Below are 20,133 nucleotides of genomic sequence, written 5' to 3' on the forward strand. Positions count from 1 at the left end.
AACACCGTGGGGAGAACAAGTACCGAATGGTTGAAGTCGGAGCACCAAATCGGAGTGTTGGCCCAAACCGACCCAATTTCTAAGAACCTCAGGTTTAGGAAATTTGCTCCAAGTTGAATCTATCAACAAAGGATCGCACAAGATAACCGCGTGGAAGTTTTTTTCGAGCTTAATTTTCTATAGGAGAGTTTTTTTCCTTTTTTTTTTTTTTTTTTTTTTTTGTAGGTCATTGATTTGGGGTGTTAAATGTGAAATAATGTTGGACACTTAAATGGGAGAAAATTTTCACAAAAGTGATAAAAAAAAAAAAATAAAAAAAAATAAATACGTCAAAAATAAAGAAGCTATTTGCGTTAGAGAGAGTTTTCCTTCTTCGCTTATTCAACAGAAAGTTGAATGTGTACCTGTACGCGTAGGAGAGGGTGAAAAATTACCATGTGTGAAAATGGGGCAAAAGTGGGCCAAGCATGGGACCAAAGTGGAGACGAAATGGGGACAAAGTGGGGCCCCAAAAAAAAAATGACGTTTCCGTACACTTCTACAAATTCCAACTAATAACATCAAAATAAATTCACACACGGAAAAACGAACATCTCAGGAAGGTAAGCAGAAAAATACTGCATTCGATGAGCACGTGGAGATGAAACAATTCATGGGCATACAATAAAAAAAAAAAAAAAAGTACGCTTTTTTAAAAGCGTTTTTCTTTCTAACCTGGTGGTCTAGTCCGTAGTAAGTGTCACTATGTGCGTACACGGAAAAATTGTAGATCCCCTGGACTAGGTCTTCCAAACTGCATGCAGGAAAAAAAAAAATAAAATCAAATCAAACTATTAAAATAAATAAAAAAAAAAAAAAAAAAAAAAAAAAAATGGTGATAAAGAGAGGAGGTATTTAAGAACGACTTGAGGAAATCCACGACAAAGATGAAGACAAAAAATGTTACGGCTAGCCCTTGCATCTTTCGCGTGTACCCCAAAATGAAGTGGGGCACCTGTGCCAGGGCTATTTTAGCCGTGGGGGGCAGATTTCCTACGTGAATGAGACGGATGATGTTCTCTTTAGTGCCGAATTGTTGAAGCGCTTGATAGAAACCGATTCGTCTTGCGCACAATCGTGCAGGATGGCGTACCTAAGGGGGGAGGCGGAGAGTGCAAAGATGTTAAAAAGCTCGCGCATTTGTACGGAAGTATAAGTTTAATTTCCGCAAGGCTATATTCCCTGATGAATATAGGTAATTATGCGTACACTAACAAAATGTACGTACAGCTGCTTTCTTACCACTGCACATTTGCACCGGAGGAGGCACTCGAATTTGAATCCCGCGATACTTTATTAAAAAAACAAAAAAAAACTCTAATGATAATTTCATTCGGATCATGATGTTTCATCTTAAAAACAAATTTATTTTCATTTTTTAGATGATTTACACAAGGAATGCTAACAAAGTTGTTTTTCTTTTCCGCGACCTCATTACTAGGATTAACATTTTTGTAAAATAATTTGACACTGCTAGTTAGTGAGGGAATTTTAAAAATAAAATCCAACTGAGAGGTATGGAAAATGTTAAGTGAATATAAAAAGGATTTATCAAATTTTAGTAGGTCATTTAAATTTTTTATTTGCAATTCTTCCAATTTGGCTAGCTGGCTATTATTTATGTCCTTAATCTGATAGAGGGAATTTTGGGTGGGCTGAATTTTCTGGTTAATACACTGATATATGAGGATCAAATTTTTTATGTAATTATACTTGCCAAAAAGTAAGCATATATCAATGAAGCCATTAATTACTCTTGCTATTTGGTCCATGACTAATTTTAAGTCGATGTGATAGTCTACCGTTTCGTAGGTGCATTCGTACAAACGGGAGAGGAGCAGGAGGTATGTTTTGATATTTTTCATATTCATGTCAATGTCTAGGGGAATTTGGTTTCTCAGCTTCACGTTGTATTGGTCTTCGTTGTGCCTCAGGGGGACATCATCAAACTCCCTGGCCTGTGCGATGAGTGCGAACAGCCCGTAAAAGTCGAGTTCCTTTTCCTGTGCACGGTGGCGACGATGAGATTTGTCGGGGTGGTCGAGGGTGGTTGCTTTATCCTCTACAGAGTGATCTTCCTCCGGTGTTTCGCTTTTCACGTTATGCATCTCGCCGCTTATTACCTCCCTCTTGGTGCCTTCCTGCAAGTCCATGCCTGCCTCCCCCGGATCGACCACACCATTGCCATTTTGGAGATCTTCCCTGTGATTTTCTTCCACATCATCTTCTTCATCCATAGCATAACAATTTGTACAACTCTTTTCAACCATTTTGTAGAAGAAAGACACCGTTTCACATTTCAGGTAGTACACGGAGGCAATATGCCCGAGGGGGGTTGAGTAATAACTTTGCATGTAATCCTCCATAGTGACTTGTATACACTTGTTGTTTTCTAAAAAGCTGATTGTGCTATCGATAATTTTGTTCACATGCTCATATATAACTTTCTTGGCCTGATTAGAGAGTATATTATTATCAAACAGTTGGACATATTGTACATCTTTGATGTAGTAAGAGGGGTTGGAAAAAAGCCTTTTAAAGTAATAGGACTTTGTAAGGTAGTTAAAAATATCTTCTTTGTTGTTTATAACTTTGGAACAGATTTCTGCATTGATGTGTTCATTTAGATTTTCAATAATATTGGATTCTATATTCATAGGATGATAGAGAAAATTTTTGATTGCGTTTTTTCTTTTTTCTTGAACTAGCAATATAGCTAAAGCTTTGTCGTCAAATTGTGGTCTGCCAGCTCTACCAATCATTTGTAGTAAATCCGTGTATGAAATATCCTTGTACTTTTTCGTTTTGGCATCGTAGAATTCATTTCCTTTTATGATTACTAGATAAGCTGGAAGGTTAATTCCCCATGCTAAGGTGGATGTACATATAAGTATTTGAATTATTTTATTTAAGAAAAAATATTCTACAATATTTTTGTCATTTTCGTTTAACCCAGCGTGATGGATTCCTATTCCGTACCTGAGCAAATCTTTCAAGTGTTCATTCTCTATTATGTTCAAGTAGTTTTGGAAGAGCATGTTGGCTACTTGCGTTTTTTCTTCTCCAGATAGGTTTTTGCTCATTAGGGAGGTAAAATCTAGCACATCGTTTGATTCTTCTTCACCACTGTCACTGTCATAATGGTTTCCATCGTCATAAGTGCGACGACGTCCTTGGCGCTTACTTGTTTCCTCCTCATCTGTTGCAGGTCTTTTTTTTTTTTTTTTCTTTTTTCCGTCCTTTTTTTTACTACTGTTAAGTAAAAACTGAATGTGGCTCTTATCATTCAGCAAATTTTCTGTATGCAAAAAGTTAAGATTGTGGGAACTGAGGTTGAGAGAAATAATATCATATCCGGTAACTCTCGTTTGTCTTCTGGAAGAAACAAATATAAGTACATTTTTGGATTGTGCATACTGGTTAATAGCATCGAAGACGTTTTTGTTCATTACTGACATTCTTGCGCAGTATGCCTTTTGGGTGAAGCCTAGAATGTGCGTTTTACACGGTACTATACGGCAAGAGGACGGGAAATTAAAAAGATAATTTTCTTTCACATCGAGCCATAAAACCAAATCGTCCACACTCGTTATGACGGTGGTTAATCCAACAAGTCTTATTTTTTTATTCAAATATTGTTCCATATTTTTAAAACGATTAATTAATATTTCAATGACACCTCCTCTGTTTTCCTGACCCAGTAAATGTATTTCATCAAAAATTATCAAACTAACGTTTTTGATGAATTTTTTGTTTTTCCAATTTCTGGATATAACATCTAATTTTTCTGGTGTACATATGATTATGTCACTGTCTACGATGTTTTCTTTATTTTCGTTCTTATCTCCTGTCAGTTCAATTACGTTTTTGTTTAGCAGGTTTTTAAATTTGCTCGCCCAACTTTTGTACCGCTCATTTACAATGGCTTTCATGGGGCATATGTACACAGATTTTTCCCGTTCATGGTGCAACAGGTTCCTCAGGATGCACAGCTCTCCGATGACGGTCTTGCCGCTTCCTGCGGGGGGGTAATCGGGTAGTAGGTTACGTTGTTATGAGGTTATGTTGTTATGTTGTTATGTTGTTATGTTGTTATGTTGTTATGTTGTTATGTTGTTATGTTGTTATGTTGTTATGTTGTTATGTTGTTATGTTGTTATGTTGTTATGAAGTAACGTTGTTATGCGTTTATGAAGTAACGTTGTTATGAGTTTATGAAGTAACGTTGTTATGAGTTTATGAAGTAACGTTGTTATGAGTTTATGAAGTAACGTTGTTATGATGTTGTGCAGCGCGAAAATAAGGCGCTGAGGAAACCTACCTGTAGGAGCCCCCAGGAGGATGTTCTCGTCCGTGTGGAACGTGGCGTGGAACATCTGCGTCTGAATAGGGTTGAAGTATCGGAAGGAAAAGAACTTGATGTAGCTAGGAATTCTCAAAATTTGCGTGGATAGTGGAACGACCGGAAAGATTTCGGAAAATATATTAATCTTCTGATTAATGAATAAGTTATTTGTATTGAAAATATGGACGTAGGACAAATTGCACCAATTCATGGATAAAAATTGGACTGTGATTTGCGGGGGCATTTGATTCGATATGGGAAATTCGAAAGAAATATCATGGATTTTTTTCCTGTCTTTCTTATGAATAGAAAATTTTTGGAAATATAAAATATCATTATTCAATGTGTTCAAAAGGAAAAGATGAAAATTCTCCTGAAGATCATTCCACTGATCTGACCAAATAGTATTTATGAGTTGCACCTGGAGATTTATTTTCATGATCGTCTGGGTTATGGGCTGAATGTATCCATCGATGTGTAAGTTTGGAATTACATTCTTGTAGTACAAAATTTGGTTGGTGTAGACTTCATTTCTTAGAAAGAAAAGGAGTTCGCTTTTCGTTAACGTGTCGATAGATTCATGTGTTAGTTTTTTCTTTTCTAAAATGTTCACCACAGATTCTTTTAAATACACGGTGTAGTTCTGGTTCTTCCGATACCTTCCCTGTGGTGTATCATATGAATCATGATTATTACCGTATTGTTGCTCTTCCAACATTTCTGCCGGATTTACGTACTTCCCTCTGTAGGGTAGAAGATGGTTTGGGTTAGAAGCTGCATTATCTTCTGTGGGATCGTTTCTGTTTTTCTTATCTTTGGCGTTGTGGCTAGAAAATGTCAAATTCTTCTTTTCCAGTAACTCATTCTTGTAGCAGAAGTGCCTGAAGACGCAACAGTTGATGGGGAGTCTCCTCAAAATAGATACAATAAGATTATGGGTATTCATAATCAAGTTGGAAATATTCTTCAAAATATTAAGGCATATTTCGTAGTAAGCATATAGGATGCGGATAATGTTTTGTATCACATAGTTAATTTCACAAATGAGAGAAAAATTATTTATTTGTATCCTTCTGAGGTATGATTCGATCAATATTCGTAGTGTCATACACTTTGATTCATCGTATTGTTCGCTTATTTCACATTTACTTTTTAACCACATAAAATCTTTCATATCTTCATTTCTAATTTGTATATTTTCGAATTCCTTTGATTTGCTGATAACGTCAATAATTTCTACGTAATTACTTCTGTCAATGTTTGCCGCGAAAATTCCTATGGTTTGATAATCCACATAGTACTTGGCTGCTATGTGTCCATAGAAGGTTCCGATAAAGTCGTTGGTGAGGAATACTCTCCTTACTAATTTATTCTCACTCAAGTTTTGAATAGCCTTTAGTATAATTTCCTTTCTTTTGTTGTACAAATGAATGTCTGTGGTTAGGTCGGCATCGTACAGATTGGGGTTCTTTTGCATTCTCACATACAGGTAGGTATATTCCAGCCACTTGATACCATCCTCTACATTTTTGGTTGTTCCTATGCTTATTTCTGCGTTTAAGTGATTTTCTATATTTTTTAAAAAGGTTGACTCAATGATGGTATTATTGGTTAATAGTTTTATATACTTGTATAGTTTTGTCCTCTCTGTTATGAGGATAGCATGTCCGTGATCTTCGTACTGCGGTCTACCGCATCTTCCGAATATTTGGTTAATATTGAGAATATCCATATCTTCCATTTTTCCGCTTTCTGAGGAAAAAAAGTTTGTACCTTTGATGATGACGGTATGCACAGGTAGGTTAACTCCCCATGCTAAGGTCGATGTGCAGCATAATACGTTGAAAGCCTTTTTCTTGAATAAATCTTCCACCAATATTTTGTCAAATCTCGACATGCCTGCGTGATGTATGGAGCATCCGAATTCATAAAACTGCTTCACATACATGTTATTCGATTTTTTAATTCTCTTATTTATATCGCTATCTGTGTAGAGGTTATTAACGAAATAATTAATCTCTCCATTTTTCACAGCATAGTCTATGAGGAATTGTATAGTTTTATTGGTGTCATTTCTTGAACATACAAAGATGATGCACTGCTTGTCTTTCTTCAAGGCATTTATAATTTCGCCATAGGCATATATATTTTTTGCTATATTCAACTTGTTCATATTTTTTTCATGTATTCCGTACAGCGTTTTGTCGAGCTGGATGGATCTATAGCTTTCGTTGAAGTAGAAGCACATGTCCTTCTCCACTTTTAGAAAGTCCCTCACGTCGTTGTAATTTGGGAGCGTGGCTGACATGGCCATTATTCTCCTAACCGACTGTGACGTTTCCGAGTATCTCAAAAATCGAGCAACAATCGTTTCGATAACATCACCTCTGTCTGTATTTAGTAGATGTACTTCATCAAGGATCAGGCATTTGATGTGCTTAATTAATGATTCGTCAGATACCGTGGTGGAGTAACTGCTATTTCTTAGAAGGATATCTAGCTTTTCCGGGACCGTTACTATTATATGCACTCCCTCCAACTGTTTGGAGGTCAGGCTGTGCTCCTTTGTGTATTCGCAAACCTTTAGGTTAAAAATTTTTAGCTTTCTTTGGAACAGGTTGGTTATTTCGAAGACGAGCGACTTCATCGGAGCTATGTAAATGATTTTGAATTCTTTTGCGCTTATGGAGTTTCCACCGCGCGGGGGTGCGTGGTCGCTGGCGCCCTCGTCGCTTGGGGGATCCTCATTCATGGGGTCCTCCTCCAGGGGGTTCCCAACTGGGAGATCCTCAACTGGGAGGTCCCCAACTGGGAGGTCCCCAACTGGGAGGTCCCCAACTGGGAGGTCCTCATTTGTGACGTCTTCATTTGTGGCGTCTTCATTTGGCTGGTCCGTACTTGGGAATTCCCCTTCCGGGGGATCACCGATCATCTGTCCCTTGCGCTCCGCATGATGTACGTCTGGACGGCGAACCTCCTGGGTGCTCCCCCCCTCACCGGTGCGAACCAGGTAAGCCTGGGCAATCCTCTCCAGGCTGATTCCGTTCTGCTCGCAGAAGAGGCAAATCTGCTGCAATATGACTAGCAAGGCGATGTTCGTTTTTCCACAGCCAGTAGGTGCGGAGACGAGTAAATTCTTATTCGTCTGAAAAGCAGCCTTAAAAACTTTGGATTGTACATAATTAAAATGTTCAAATTCGAAAATGTATCTGTGCCAAAAGGGTAACACAGTCACAGGAACTAATTCGTCTTTACTGAATTGAAAATTTTCCAATCTGTTAATCCTCACTTTGGTAACATTATCTGTATATGAGTAGGAGGTATTTCTGGGCACCTGGATTTCTTCCAACTTGTTTTCTTCATTAGGTATGTAAATCTTTTTTACATCTCCAAAATTGTTTTCTTTTAATGTATATAAAAAGAAATCTACAATTTTTTCAATGTTTTCCTTTTTTATTAGAATATTTTTTCTGTTGTTAATTCCGTCTGTTGTTTTATCAGTTATGAAGAAATTCGATGCGAGAACTTTTTCCTTTACATCTACATACTTGCTTAACAGCTTGATATCTCTTCTTATGCTTTCCTTGTTTTTAATAATATTAAATATAAAGTCAATGTGTTCTTCTCCTAGAAGATCCAAGAGGCTATTTTCCAAATTGTCCCTTGTCATTGTTGTGTAGATAATTTCTGTAATAAGTTCGTTCATTTCGTTTAGACTTATTTTTTTTATTTGGTTTCTTCCGTTCATAACGATGTACCTGTCTGTGTTTTGGCTGAATGCTTTTCCGCTATTTAGAATTTGTTCGCACGTATCATGCACGTACATAAGCCCCGATTCGCCTCCTTCGTGGTGGTCCCTATCATGGTCCTTCGATCGTCCTTTCGATTTCAGTGGCCTTCTCTCCTTGTGGGTGCCGTTCCGCATGTACTTCTTCTCCTCCCGCATCAGGCGCAGGAGTTTCCGTTGCAGGGTGGGCTCCTTTCTGCCCCTGCGGTTATTGTTGCGGCTTTCATCGTGACTGCTATCTGAATTGCTATTTAAACTGCTATTTAAACTGCTATCTAAATTGCTATCTAAATTGCTATCTGAATTGCTATCTGAATTGCTATCTGAATTGCTATCTGAATTGCTATCTGAATTGCTATCCCTGTCACTGCCTCCACGCCCCGCCCCGCCGCAGCTCCTGAAGAAGGAGCTCCTCTCTATGTACGCCACCGCTTGGTCGATGTCGTACCTCCCATGCTTGATGGAGTATTCATAGTACGAATTCCCCTTCACTCGATTGTTTAATCGCGGCTTCATGTGCCCCGCCTTGCTTCTTCCCTCTTGGACACAAGTGTGAATATGTGTTTGTGAACGTACACACACCCTGTCAGCGATGTCACCTACAGGGATAGCGCTTTATGGTGCTGTGAGGCTTCGCTGAGAAGGACGCAAAATATTGAGACACACTATATCGTTGCAGGCGTTTCTACATTTATTTATTTGCAACCAAAATGGCGCTCTCTTTTCTCTGTAATTATGAGACCACTTCACTTGGCATTGCAAAATTCGTACCCAACTTTGCAAGTAAGCAATCCTTGCATATATACGTATATATAGTTAGTACTCTTTATATATCACTATCATTCATAAGGATGAACATACTTCGTTGTATAGGAGCTCCAAAATTATCGTTCTTCAAGGTAGTTTGCTTTATTTTTTCACTTATCCTCTTCTTTTACGTTAGGTGTTAGGTAATTAGCTAGTCAGATTGAGGGCTTTCTCCTTACACAATATTTGTTCCAATTTGCGTCCACAGATTTAGGGTCCCCTTTATGAAATGAGTTCTGTGACTACGCGATTAACAGGTGTCTCCTCCTGTATAGCATTATGTGCAGATGCTCGGTGGGGGCACGATGCATGTGCATACGTTGCTTCTCGCACGTCGGGTGTATAAAATTCCACTAAAGAATGAAATTGTAAACAAGTGCTCCTAACCCTTACATTCTAAATAGTGATCATCTGGTTAGGAGGTTAACGCGGTGGCAGACTGAATAGATCCGAAATTGCCTACATAACCTTGTGATGCACGAAAAAAAAAAAAAAAAAAAACGTTACCTTCTACATAAAAAAAAAAAAAGAAAATCCCTTTTTCCACCCCTGATCCAATTCTGCGAAAATATATAAAAAGTTCTGATACCACTTAACAGTAGGTTAAAGGGGAAGAAAAAAATAATTAAGAAAAATTGGGAAATAAAAAAAATTGTTGAAAAAATGCGGGAAAAGTAATATATATATTTATACATTTTTTTTTAAAAGATTAGTTATTAGTGTATGTCCGTACCCACGCTGGGGACGGGGGGGGAGCCCCTTTCTACACATGTAAAGGATAGGGAGGAACATACAGTAACAGATTATACAACTTGACAGTAATCCATTTGTGCAGAAAAAAAAAAAAACAGAACAAAACAAATGCGATTCTTAAAGCAAGGGCACACGGAAAATAATATATGAGGGAGAAATTCAAAAATAACGAAATGGTGGAAAGGGTCAGAGGGATGAAGAAGAGGGTGAGGGTGTATGCAAAAAGGGAAGTATAACATTTTGCCCAGTTATAAATATAAAAAAACAAATAAAAAGGAACAAAAAAAAAAAAAAAAGAAAAAAAAAATACAGTAAAATCATTGACAATATGTGGACATAAGTGAAGGAGGGTAGAAGCAAATGGCACTGTGTATCAGTTGCGTGCCTAGGTACTCTTTTCACGGTGAAGTTAAAATTGAGTTTCGGTGCCTCGCTTCCATTTTAGCCTTTTTCCAGGTGAGGGGAATTACAAAGGCATATATATGGACACGCAGAGGCACTGCGAAATTCATCTGCTTGGCACAAATAGGTCGAGCGCTGTCTGCACATCACTGGAATGATGGCCAAAGGGTCAACACCCGCAACAGGCGGGGTCCCCATGAAATTCCTTGTGGACATCCAACCCGTCCGTGGAATTACTCCCACACGTGACAAACTTATGTCCAAATAAAAAGAAACCAATCGATAGGCCCACCACCACAGCGACGAATAAGCCCACATTGAAAGTCATAACAATTAGCATTAATAAGTAGTCCCATGAATAAATGATGAATGATAGCGCAGATCTGGTTAAATTGTTTTTAAAAAGAATTCCACTCCTCATTATGTTGGTGTCTTTGGTTTTAGGCAGGGTTTGTTCCACTTGCAGTCGGACCACCTTCAGTAGAACTGAGAGTACGCCGAAAAGTAGGCATATGACAAGAGATATGTAGTAGGACGCTTCCTGTAGGGTAACGGAGGTGTGCATGTGGTGTATATGTGGTGTGTATGGGAGGTGAAACGTTTGAAATATAATTGTGAGCAGGTGGTCAATAGAAGTTCAGCAGATGGTGTATCGCACGATGTGCCGATTAACAACTCGCGTGCCGGTTTGCTTAATTGCAAATGAGCAGGTCAGCCAGCACTTCGAGGGGATTTTCGCTCGCATTACCGTTTTGGTTTCCCAGAATTTAAACAAAATAATCGTATGCGTTGAAAGCTGAAATGACATGGGCATCGGCATGGCCATGTTATGGCCGTTGATACTTCCAGCGCCATCGTGGTCGCTATTTTCATCGCCAGTTCCTTGCAGTTGGAAGTTATTTTCCCCCTGGCCCCTCATGTACTGTTCAATTATGTTTCTATACAATTTGAAATTGTCCCAGCAATCATAAATAAAGGCCAGTTTTTTTTTGCTGCAGTTGTGAGCACATTCTACGTGTAAGGAAGGTGTGCACTCTCCATTATTCTTTGAGTTCCTATCATCCTTTGAAATGTTGTTATCCTCTAAAGTCTCGCCATCCCCTGAAATATCGTCATCCTTCTTTTTTCCCTCGAGGTTCTCAGTTGAGTCTTTTTTCGAACAACAGCTGTGTTCTTTTTTTTCGTTGTTCGCTGGTCCATTTTTGCCGTTGTTCCTTTGGTCCGTCGTTCTACCCGTGATCAGTAAAAAATTTATAACTACAATTATTAGAAGCACGCTCCAGATGTTTCTATTCATTTCTGTTGCGCTTGTTTGGGGTAGTAAAAAGAAAAACGGAAAAACAATTACACGTAGGTGATGGATAAAAAAAAATATATATATCAAGGATGACTAACAAGTTAAACAGAGTAGAATGAGATTAACCACGAGGATGATTAACTTTTAGGGTCTTTTTTTTTTTTTTTTTTTTTTTTTTTTTTTTTTTTTTTTCTTCTCTCTTGGGTACATGAATAAATAACTTGCGCGTGTACAGTTATATACCTATGCGTAATCATTAACAATTGCTTTTCCTAAGTTATTATTTTTCTCCACGAAATGCTTCGCAAAGTTTATGTTCACCCTATGCTACTTTCACAAGGAGAAAAAAAAAAAAAAAAAAAAAAAGTACAATGCAATGCAAAAACATATTATATATCACTATGTTCCAATTTTAGCGCAAAAATAGCCTTAACGGTTAAGATATATATATATATATATATATATATATATATATATTTATTTTTTTTTATAAGGTCTGTTATTTTTAGGCGTTGGAATACACTTTGTTATATGGAACACAATGGCATCTTTACATGACCTAGGTACGAAGTAGAATTTGATTTGCACCCCTTCCCCGTGTGGCATTTTCCATCTGTTCCGTTTATAAATGCAAAGCGATTTACCTATGTGATAAGTGAAAAATGCAAACCTCGAAATGAGTTACTACGGGAGACTCATTTTTGCGAGTTCTGCATAGGTGCAGATCGCTTCATGCAACAATATGTGTATTCAGAATGTGGTTGCATAAATTTCCACTTTGATTAATTTTTTTTTTTTTTTTTTTTTTTGCGTGTGTTTTACAATTATATGTGGATTCGGAGGCTTGTACCCTCAAGTGCGTTGGTAGTTATTCGAAGTCTCATTCGTGGCGTACGATTTATTCGCGCACACGCGAATTTAAGCAGGAAAAAAAAAACGCACACCTGTGGAAAGATGTATATTACACACGTGCATATGTATGGAAGTACATTTGGTGCGTGATCTCTCGCGTTCTTTCAAAAATGATGAAGACATTTTACACATGAAATGTTAATAATAATATATGATGGATTGGTTGAAGAGAGGGGAAAAAAAAAAAAAAGAAAAGAAAAAACACATTTTCATACGGAACGTGCAGAGGCATATTCTTAGTCATACAAGTCGTAATGAACTAACAAGGTAGAGGACCTCGAGAATTTAAAACTTGTCCGTACTTCTCCTTAAAAACATGTTTTTTTTTTTGTTTTTTTTTTTAAAAAACCCTGTTTCGCGGTCCCCATTTTATAATGTGGACAAATATTGCGCAACGCCCTCTTCTGATGGCTTCATGGAAACCTTCCCCTTTTTCCAGTTGGCTGGGCACACATCGCCATACTTCTCATGGTGCTGTAGGGCGTCGATTATTCGTAAAATTTCGTCCACTGAGCGACCTAATGCGAGATTGTTAACAAGGAGATGTTGCACGATTCCATTCTTGTCGATAAGAACGAAGGCTCTCAAAGATACGCTATCATCAAAGAGAACGTTGTAGTCTCTTGAAATGCTCTTGGAGATGTCAGATAGCAAGGTATGCTTGATATTGCCAATGCCTCCTTTTTCCCGTGGGGTTTTTTTCCATGCAAGGTGTGTGTATTTGCTATCTACACTGCATCCTAACAATTCTACATTCCTTTCGTGAAATGCATCCAAGGCTTTATCCAATGCTATTATTTCTGATGGGCAAACGAAAGTAAAATCCAGAGGATAAAAATATAACAGTACATACTTCTTTCCAATAAACTGCGATAAGTTCACTTCTCCAAAGGAGTTATCTCCAAAAACGGCCTCAGCCCTAAAAAAGGGGGCTTCTTTTCCTACGTATGTCACCATGTTGTTTGAGTCGGAAAAATGTTGCAGTGTGCTGTTTTATATATGCGCTACCCTCAGGGATGTTTAATTCGCTATATCTTCACGCGAATGTTACGTAATAGGGCAAGTTTTAGAAATGATATGTTGCAAGTGCGAAGTACACTTTATATTTTATTTTTTTTATGTAATACCTCACTGCTTTTGTTTTCATGAAATATGTTTTTAATTTTTGCGTTCGTTTTTATTTTGGAAAAAAAAAAAAAAAAAAAAAATATGTTCGAAAATTTTTTTATTTGTGGGGTGACTGAATTGTTCCAAAAAAGGATTAATAACAAAAAGTTTAATTTAAAAAGAAAAAGAAAAAAGAGAGCACACATTTCAACAAATTCGGTACACCGACAAATGGTTTGACTATGTAATAAAAAAGGAGCGCATTATATAAATCCTTTAAAGAAGAAAACATCTCGAGCGGATCACTACTTTTTGCCAACTTACAATGTACAAAAAAATAAAAATGGGCTACATATACAAATCTGATATGGATAGAGGGACAATAATTAAGTGCCCTATTGCAGCCCGCTCGGGGTTCTCCCATCTGCTACATGAACATACATATTAATATATTAACGCAATTTTTAGCCCCTTAATTTTATTCGTTTTTTTTCTTTTTTCTGGGCGGGGTGGTTGATTTGTCAGTATTTCTTTATAGTGCTTTTTCTCCACACTGGCGAGCATAAACATTCCTTTTTTTTTTTTTTTTTTTTTCTTTAAAATATTGCTCCGCGCTTATCTTGTAGCGGTAAAAAGGAAGGCGCATGGGGACATATGTAGCAGCGCATGGCCAATCCCCCATGCATGTGTTCAAAGGGTGATACAAAATGATTTGGACTTTTGGAAAAGAAAAATGGGAAAACATCCGGTATAGCAAGAAGACTCTCGTCGAATGCACGCACGCACGCAGTTTTTTTTTTTTTTTTTTTTTTATCCCAATATGCAATCCTATTATTTCTGTGTGATGTGTTCTTTGCCGTAGTTGTTATGCGTTTTCATTCCAGTCAACTTCATTTTAATATTTAAGGAAAAGGGGGAATCGTTATATATGGTGTGTTTTATAGGTCCCGTGGAATAATGATAACCCCTTTTTGGCAATGGAAAAAAAAAAAAAAAAATACCCCTCTCCTTACGCGTTCAAATATTATGGGTAAAGGCAAGGAGCTATTTGTTGCTCAAGCATGCAATTTCCCCCTGATATAGCTACAACATTTGATGGTCGATGTATTGGGGTATACATATTAAGGCGTTTTGGGAAATCTTACGAAGGGGGGAAGGGTACCTCCCCTCAATTAAGAAGACCCCCGGAAAGTATGCTTCACGCTTTCCATTTTTAACAGCGGTTAATTGCCTCTTCGAATGTGCTCACACTTGAATGTCACCGTTTCGTCAAAATTTTGAAGAACCCTGTGTGTGTAAGCTTAAGCTTAAGTAAGTGTCTCTTTAAATGGATTAAATTAAGCCACATCGTGGCAAGCTGATCTGAATTAAATTCAGGATACCCATTCGGAAACTGAGTTCTAAATATCATCCCATGTTGGGACGTACAACGTACGAGCGTGTAGCTTAAATGTGGAAGGCAAAAAAAAAAAAAAAAAAAAAAAAAAAAGGAAAATAGCGATAAATTTATGGCTACATAGTGTGCTGTTACAAACTGTACACATAAAATAAAATAAAAAAAAAAAAAAAAGTTGCAGCGGGTGTGTATTATTAGGAGGATGGGGTTCATTTTTTCAAAATTTTTAGCCGCAAAAGTTTTCCTTATTTGTTTCCCCCCTTTTTTTTAACTCCAATTGAAGCTAGCATTTTCCCCCTTCGTGGACGAGAAAGAGCATGCGTTATATTCTGTCATACGACGGTGTTACATAATGTAAGGTGTAAGTATAATTGTTAAATGTTCATTCGATGTTGATCAACAATGGGAATTTCTTCTATGGTGTCCTCAAAAAGAGAGTGGAAGACATTATATGAAGATGGGTAGTTCTGATACATGTGGTTAACATTTACGGATTCTTCAATGGAAATATCCATAGAGACACATTTTTTAAGATCATATAGGATGCTGCATTTGCTTTGCATATTATCTATACATTTGATGACCGAATTGTCTTCCGTAGGATTTGTACTGTAATAGGTTTCTGAGTTATGGTAAACATCGTACATATCATACGATGAGGGCAAATTGAAAACGTCCAGGGGTAATAACAATGGTACGGTTTCATCAGAATCGTTCTTTAAATTTCGATCAAGGTAATCCTTATGCTTAATTAGGAAGCTGTCATTTATTAGTTCTTCTATGTTGTCTTTTGGTGGTGTCCTCTTCACTTGGTTTTCCGTCTTTTTGTTTCTCGAATAATTTGCAAAGTGTAAATATGATATGCACCTTTCCCATTGGTAATTTTTTATGTATTCTAGGGATTCTTTTAACTGTTTCTCTTTTTTTAGTTTTGCATTTTTGTCTCGGTGTTTTTGCTCCTAAGAGGGGGGGGCGTAGCGATGAGGGAGTGTGGATTATGCAGGTGCGTGTAAGTGGGATATAGCGTTGGGTCGACATAGTGGTGCAGTAAGTTTCCTATCCGTTTTTTTCATTTACATTTTCCATAAGGGGCATCAGGATGCATTGGAACTTATGCTGTGTGGAAATGAAGCAAATGTCACTTAGCTCGTTATTTATGAATTCTGTCAGCTTCGAGTATCCTATTTGATCTATGTTTATGCTTTCTTTGTACACGTTCTTATATATGAGGGGTAATCTACTTAGGGAAAAGCCTTGGGGATAATAAAAAGGAAAAAAAAAAAAAAAAAAAAAAAAAAATGGTATCTTTGTTTTTCTCTTTCACGTCGGAAATGACTGTATTGGTCCCTAATTGATGAAAAATGTATGTTTTGCATTGAGGTTGAGAAGAGGCAATATCCTCATTCTTAGTACTTCTTTAACTGTTCTAATTGAAGGTCGTCATATGCCCCTAATGGGTCCCTATATTCTGTGTGTGTAAAACATGCGTTACTCTGCTACAACTTCTACTCTACTAGTACAACTAATGCGACTCTACTGCAATTGCAATTACAATTGCAACTGCAACTACAACTGCAACTATTGCAACGATCTGTAACGATCTGCAGAACATTCGACAACATGCAACGCTTTACAACTACTGCAACAACTACAACTGATGAACTTGTTCACAAGAACATTTAGTTCTGGCACCCCAAGGAGCTCTACATGTATGGCGAAGAAATCCGGAGGGGCCACGAACGTTGTATACTCGCATGAATACGCGCACATTCTTACGATCACGCGTTTATACGCATGAACTACTTTTATTTATTTTAAAATTTTTTGGGGGTCTCTGTTTCTGGTATTGGGTATGCATTACCTTTTCCCTTTGTCTTATCTTCTGAGTAGCTATGCAGAAGGCGATAGATCCTATCCTTTATGATTGTTATGGAGTTTACCTTGTGATTCTTTGAATCTGGTGTTTCATTAACCAGCATTTTGGAAACATAGGTTTTTGAAATAGCCATGGAGGTAAATATGGGAATAATATTATTGTTGTAGTAGGAGAGGATATTCAGGTCGATGCATTTTTGGAGTATGTGTATGATTCTTCCTAACTTCATCGTCCTGAAAATATATGGGCCCGTGTGTTTTAGCGTTTCGGCCAAGATGTATCTGCCTCCCTTGTGATTATTGTCACCTGCTGGGAAAGATGCAGGTAAAGATGTGTTATAATAGGGGGTAAAAGACATGTACACAACGTGTATGGATGGACGAGTAAACAGATGCATACTACGCAACATGCAGGTAAAAACGAGTGTGCAGGACCATGTACGAAACAGGGGCATGAATAAATATACACACAGAAACGTCTAGCGTGCCTCATAGAACATGATAAGGAATTAATGAACTAGTGAAGGCGTTACTGTTCCGTTACATTATGTCTTACATACATGCACTTAGTTTAAATATGAACATCGGATCACTAGCTAGAACTTCGTACAGGAAGGAAAGGAACAAAAAAAAAAATATACATGGACAGAGAGAAAAAAAATATATATATGAACCAAAAAAAAAAAAAAAAAAAAAAAAAGAAAAAATCTATTTCAACCTTGTAGTGGGGTGCAATAAAGCAACAGTTCTACATAAATTAATTAGGTATACCGACACAACAATGAAATATATGCACATATGTAAATAGACATTTTATACATTGAAATAAAAATGATTCAATGGAAAGAAATCTAAATATAAGTAAGGACAGAACAATACGTGCATTTGGGAACTCTCTCTCAGACATTCGGGTGGATGGTTTACAAGTTAAAACGCACAAAATATGAAAACGGCACATGCTGGCACTACGGATTGAACTTTGGTCTGTTCCAACTCCTAGTTGTACATAGAACAGAATAAATCACACAGAGGATAAATTAAAGTGCAGCTTTCTTTTTTTGAACTTACTGGACTGTAATCTGAATCTGTCAATAATATGAATGAACAGGAGAGGGATGTACTGCAAAACGCATTCAGTATCGTCATTGGGATTTATAAAGAAATCTTTGGATACATCTCTCAGGTATATGCAGATATTTTCGTTATTAAATGTTTTCCTAAAATATGCTTTTTCTCTTTTCTCTTCATCCTGTTCGTTCAACTCCTCTATTCCTTCCTCTTCGTGTGAATTTATCTTGCATATTAAAAATCTCTGATTGATGTCCTCTCTGCAGATGTTTACGAAATTTGTATTGAGCACCGCACACTCTGGGAAGTACTTACTTATTTTCCTTTTTACTTCATTTGCTTCCGGCAGAATTCTTTCATAGTATAGATATTTTATAATTAAATAAATAAAATCGCTGTGTATTTGCTTTATATCGGTGCACTCACTTTCCTTTTTTTCTGTCTGCATACTTTTATGCAGAACTGCGCAGTTGCATGGGACATACTTATTTGGGCTTTTAAAAGGAGGAACATCTCCTGTGCTTGATGTGTACTCATTTTTTGCTTTATGATATTTTTCATTTATTATGCAATTCTTCTTCACTCCTTTTTTTAATTGATTATTGTACTTCAGTTGTTCGTATTTTTTGTTGGGCCGGAAAAATGCATACATGCCAGCGGGAGGGGTTTTCAGCAATCCCCTTTCGTTAAATGGCACATTTTTTGCGTTGCAGCTGAATGGTCTACCATAGTTTGTGTTGCAGTTTGTGTTGCAGTTTGTATTGCAGTTTGTATTGCAGTTTGTTCCGTAGTTGATGTTGCAGTTCATGCTATAATTTGTGCTGTAGTTTGTTCTGTTGTTCATCCCATAGGTTGTTGTATAGTTCTTATTAGCGTAGTTCGTTGTGAAGCTCGTTGCGTAGTTCGATCCGGATTTAGTGCTGTAATTAGTCCCGTAGTTCAGCCCGTAGTGCACCCCGTAGTCCGCGGGCAGGTCTGTGTCGAAAGCTCCGATGAGAGGGGAATTTCCGTTATCCTCCTCTTCCCCGAACGTCCTTCCGAGTGATGATAAAACCCTCGCATGGTGGGGCCCATCGCGTATGTGAGGCGTTTTGACGGAGAATTCGCGTTCGTGGGTATCAAGACTACCCTCCACAATATCCTCCAGATTAATGTCCGTGTTTGTATCATCATTTGTTCCGATATTTGTCTCTTCATTTATGTCTTCATTAGTATTCATGTAGTTCCTTGCCAATAAATCCAGGGTATCCTCCACATATGTCCCTACAAGGGTATTCTCATTGTCAGTACTTTCCCCAGTTGCAACACCCACTTTAAGGTTACATGGAGTGTGTACTTTCATGTTTCCGATGGTGTCTTTATTTGAGCTAGGCGAGTAGTTGTATTTCACATCGGCACAATTCAAATTAATCCTGTTTTCGCTAGCCCAGACGGATTTACAGCTTTCATCTCCGATAATTGTTCTTTTTTTTTCATGATTTATTTCTACATATCTTTCGCTTTGTTTTTTATTTTTTCCCCACAGATTACTGCCAACATTTTCGCTAGTAGAAAAAGTCGTGAAACTCAACTCAGAGGATTTTCCCCCCGTACACAAAGGCGAATTTCTCATTTTAGAGGTCCTTAATTTTTCACGTACGTAGAGTCTTGAATAATTTCGTACCTTCGTGATTATGCAATCGAGGAAGGAAGAAATCTGGACACAGAACAACGGGGAGAATAGATTGAATAAGTCTGTAGCTCGGCTAATTAGATTGACAACACATTAGCTGCCGCTCAAGGGAAATAAAATACTTCTAAACGTAAGCGTAAAGGATGTTCTATCTCAAGATGGAAAGTATATATAACTAAGTAGAAAATTGAAGTTTCTGGGGGCTGATTTTTCATATATATATATATATATATATATTTTTTTTTTTTTTTTTTTTTTTTTTGAATATATTCAGCTCTTTCCATGTGAATATTTACGCGCTGTATTGATGCTGTATCGTGTGTGAATGCGTAGGATGAGTACTTGAAATAAAAATACTATTAATGCGAATGGAAAGGAAGATTTTGTTTTTGAGAGGAATGTAAAAACAGGAGATATCTGGGGCTGACTGTAAGGTAGAATGGAAGCAAGCTCGAAAATATAAGAGGATTTTGTAATGATTGAGGAATCATCATATTTTAATATCCCAAATACGTTTTTCTCACACATGATAACATTCCTACCCCAATTAATAATCATATATTCTGGGAACAGCCAGGATGATATCTTTGCCAAGCTAAAATGAAGGTATTCATGAAGAGGTGTCATGATATCTCTGTCCTGGTAGCGTGAGTTCCCGGTGGAGCTAAAATAG

The 20,133-nt window shown here is 37.4% G+C and overlaps 4 protein-coding genes across 4 annotated transcripts; all 4 read right to left on the bottom strand.

Moving 5' to 3' along the window:
- Positions 1 to 377: 377 nt before the first annotated feature.
- On the bottom strand, positions 378 to 8,687 carry PKNH_1243200 (DEAD/DEAH box helicase, putative; the record flags this gene model as incomplete). The annotated part of the gene is made up of 5 exons (XM_002260446.1): positions 378 to 404; positions 715 to 793; positions 1,037 to 1,132; positions 1,282 to 4,057; positions 4,361 to 8,687. The coding sequence occupies 5 exons, from the start codon at positions 8,685 to 8,687 to the stop codon at positions 378 to 380; spliced, it is 7,305 nt and encodes a 2,434-aa protein (XP_002260482.1).
- Positions 8,688 to 10,302: 1,615 nt separating this feature from the next.
- PKNH_1243300 (copper transporter, putative) lies at positions 10,303 to 11,430 on the bottom strand (the record flags this gene model as incomplete). Its single annotated transcript, XM_002260447.1, has 2 exons — positions 10,303 to 10,674; positions 10,882 to 11,430. The coding sequence occupies 2 exons, from the start codon at positions 11,428 to 11,430 to the stop codon at positions 10,303 to 10,305; spliced, it is 921 nt and encodes a 306-aa protein (XP_002260483.1).
- Positions 11,431 to 12,711: 1,281 nt separating this feature from the next.
- On the bottom strand, positions 12,712 to 13,299 carry PKNH_1243400 (thioredoxin peroxidase 1; the record flags this gene model as incomplete). The annotated part of the gene is made up of 1 exon (XM_002260448.1): positions 12,712 to 13,299. The coding sequence occupies one exon, from the start codon at positions 13,297 to 13,299 to the stop codon at positions 12,712 to 12,714; it is 588 nt and encodes a 195-aa protein (XP_002260484.1).
- Positions 13,300 to 15,219: 1,920 nt separating this feature from the next.
- PKNH_1243500 (OST-HTH associated domain protein, putative) lies at positions 15,220 to 19,400 on the bottom strand (the record flags this gene model as incomplete). The annotated part of the gene is made up of 4 exons (XM_002260449.1): positions 15,220 to 15,804; positions 15,923 to 16,098; positions 16,707 to 17,027; positions 17,789 to 19,400. The coding sequence occupies 4 exons, from the start codon at positions 19,398 to 19,400 to the stop codon at positions 15,220 to 15,222; spliced, it is 2,694 nt and encodes an 897-aa protein (XP_002260485.1).
- Positions 19,401 to 20,133: the final 733 nt, after the last annotated feature.

The sequence above is a fragment of the Plasmodium knowlesi genome (genome assembly GCF_000006355.2).
Source record: "Plasmodium knowlesi strain H genome assembly, chromosome: 12".
NCBI lineage: Eukaryota > Apicomplexa > Aconoidasida > Haemosporida > Plasmodiidae > Plasmodium > Plasmodium knowlesi.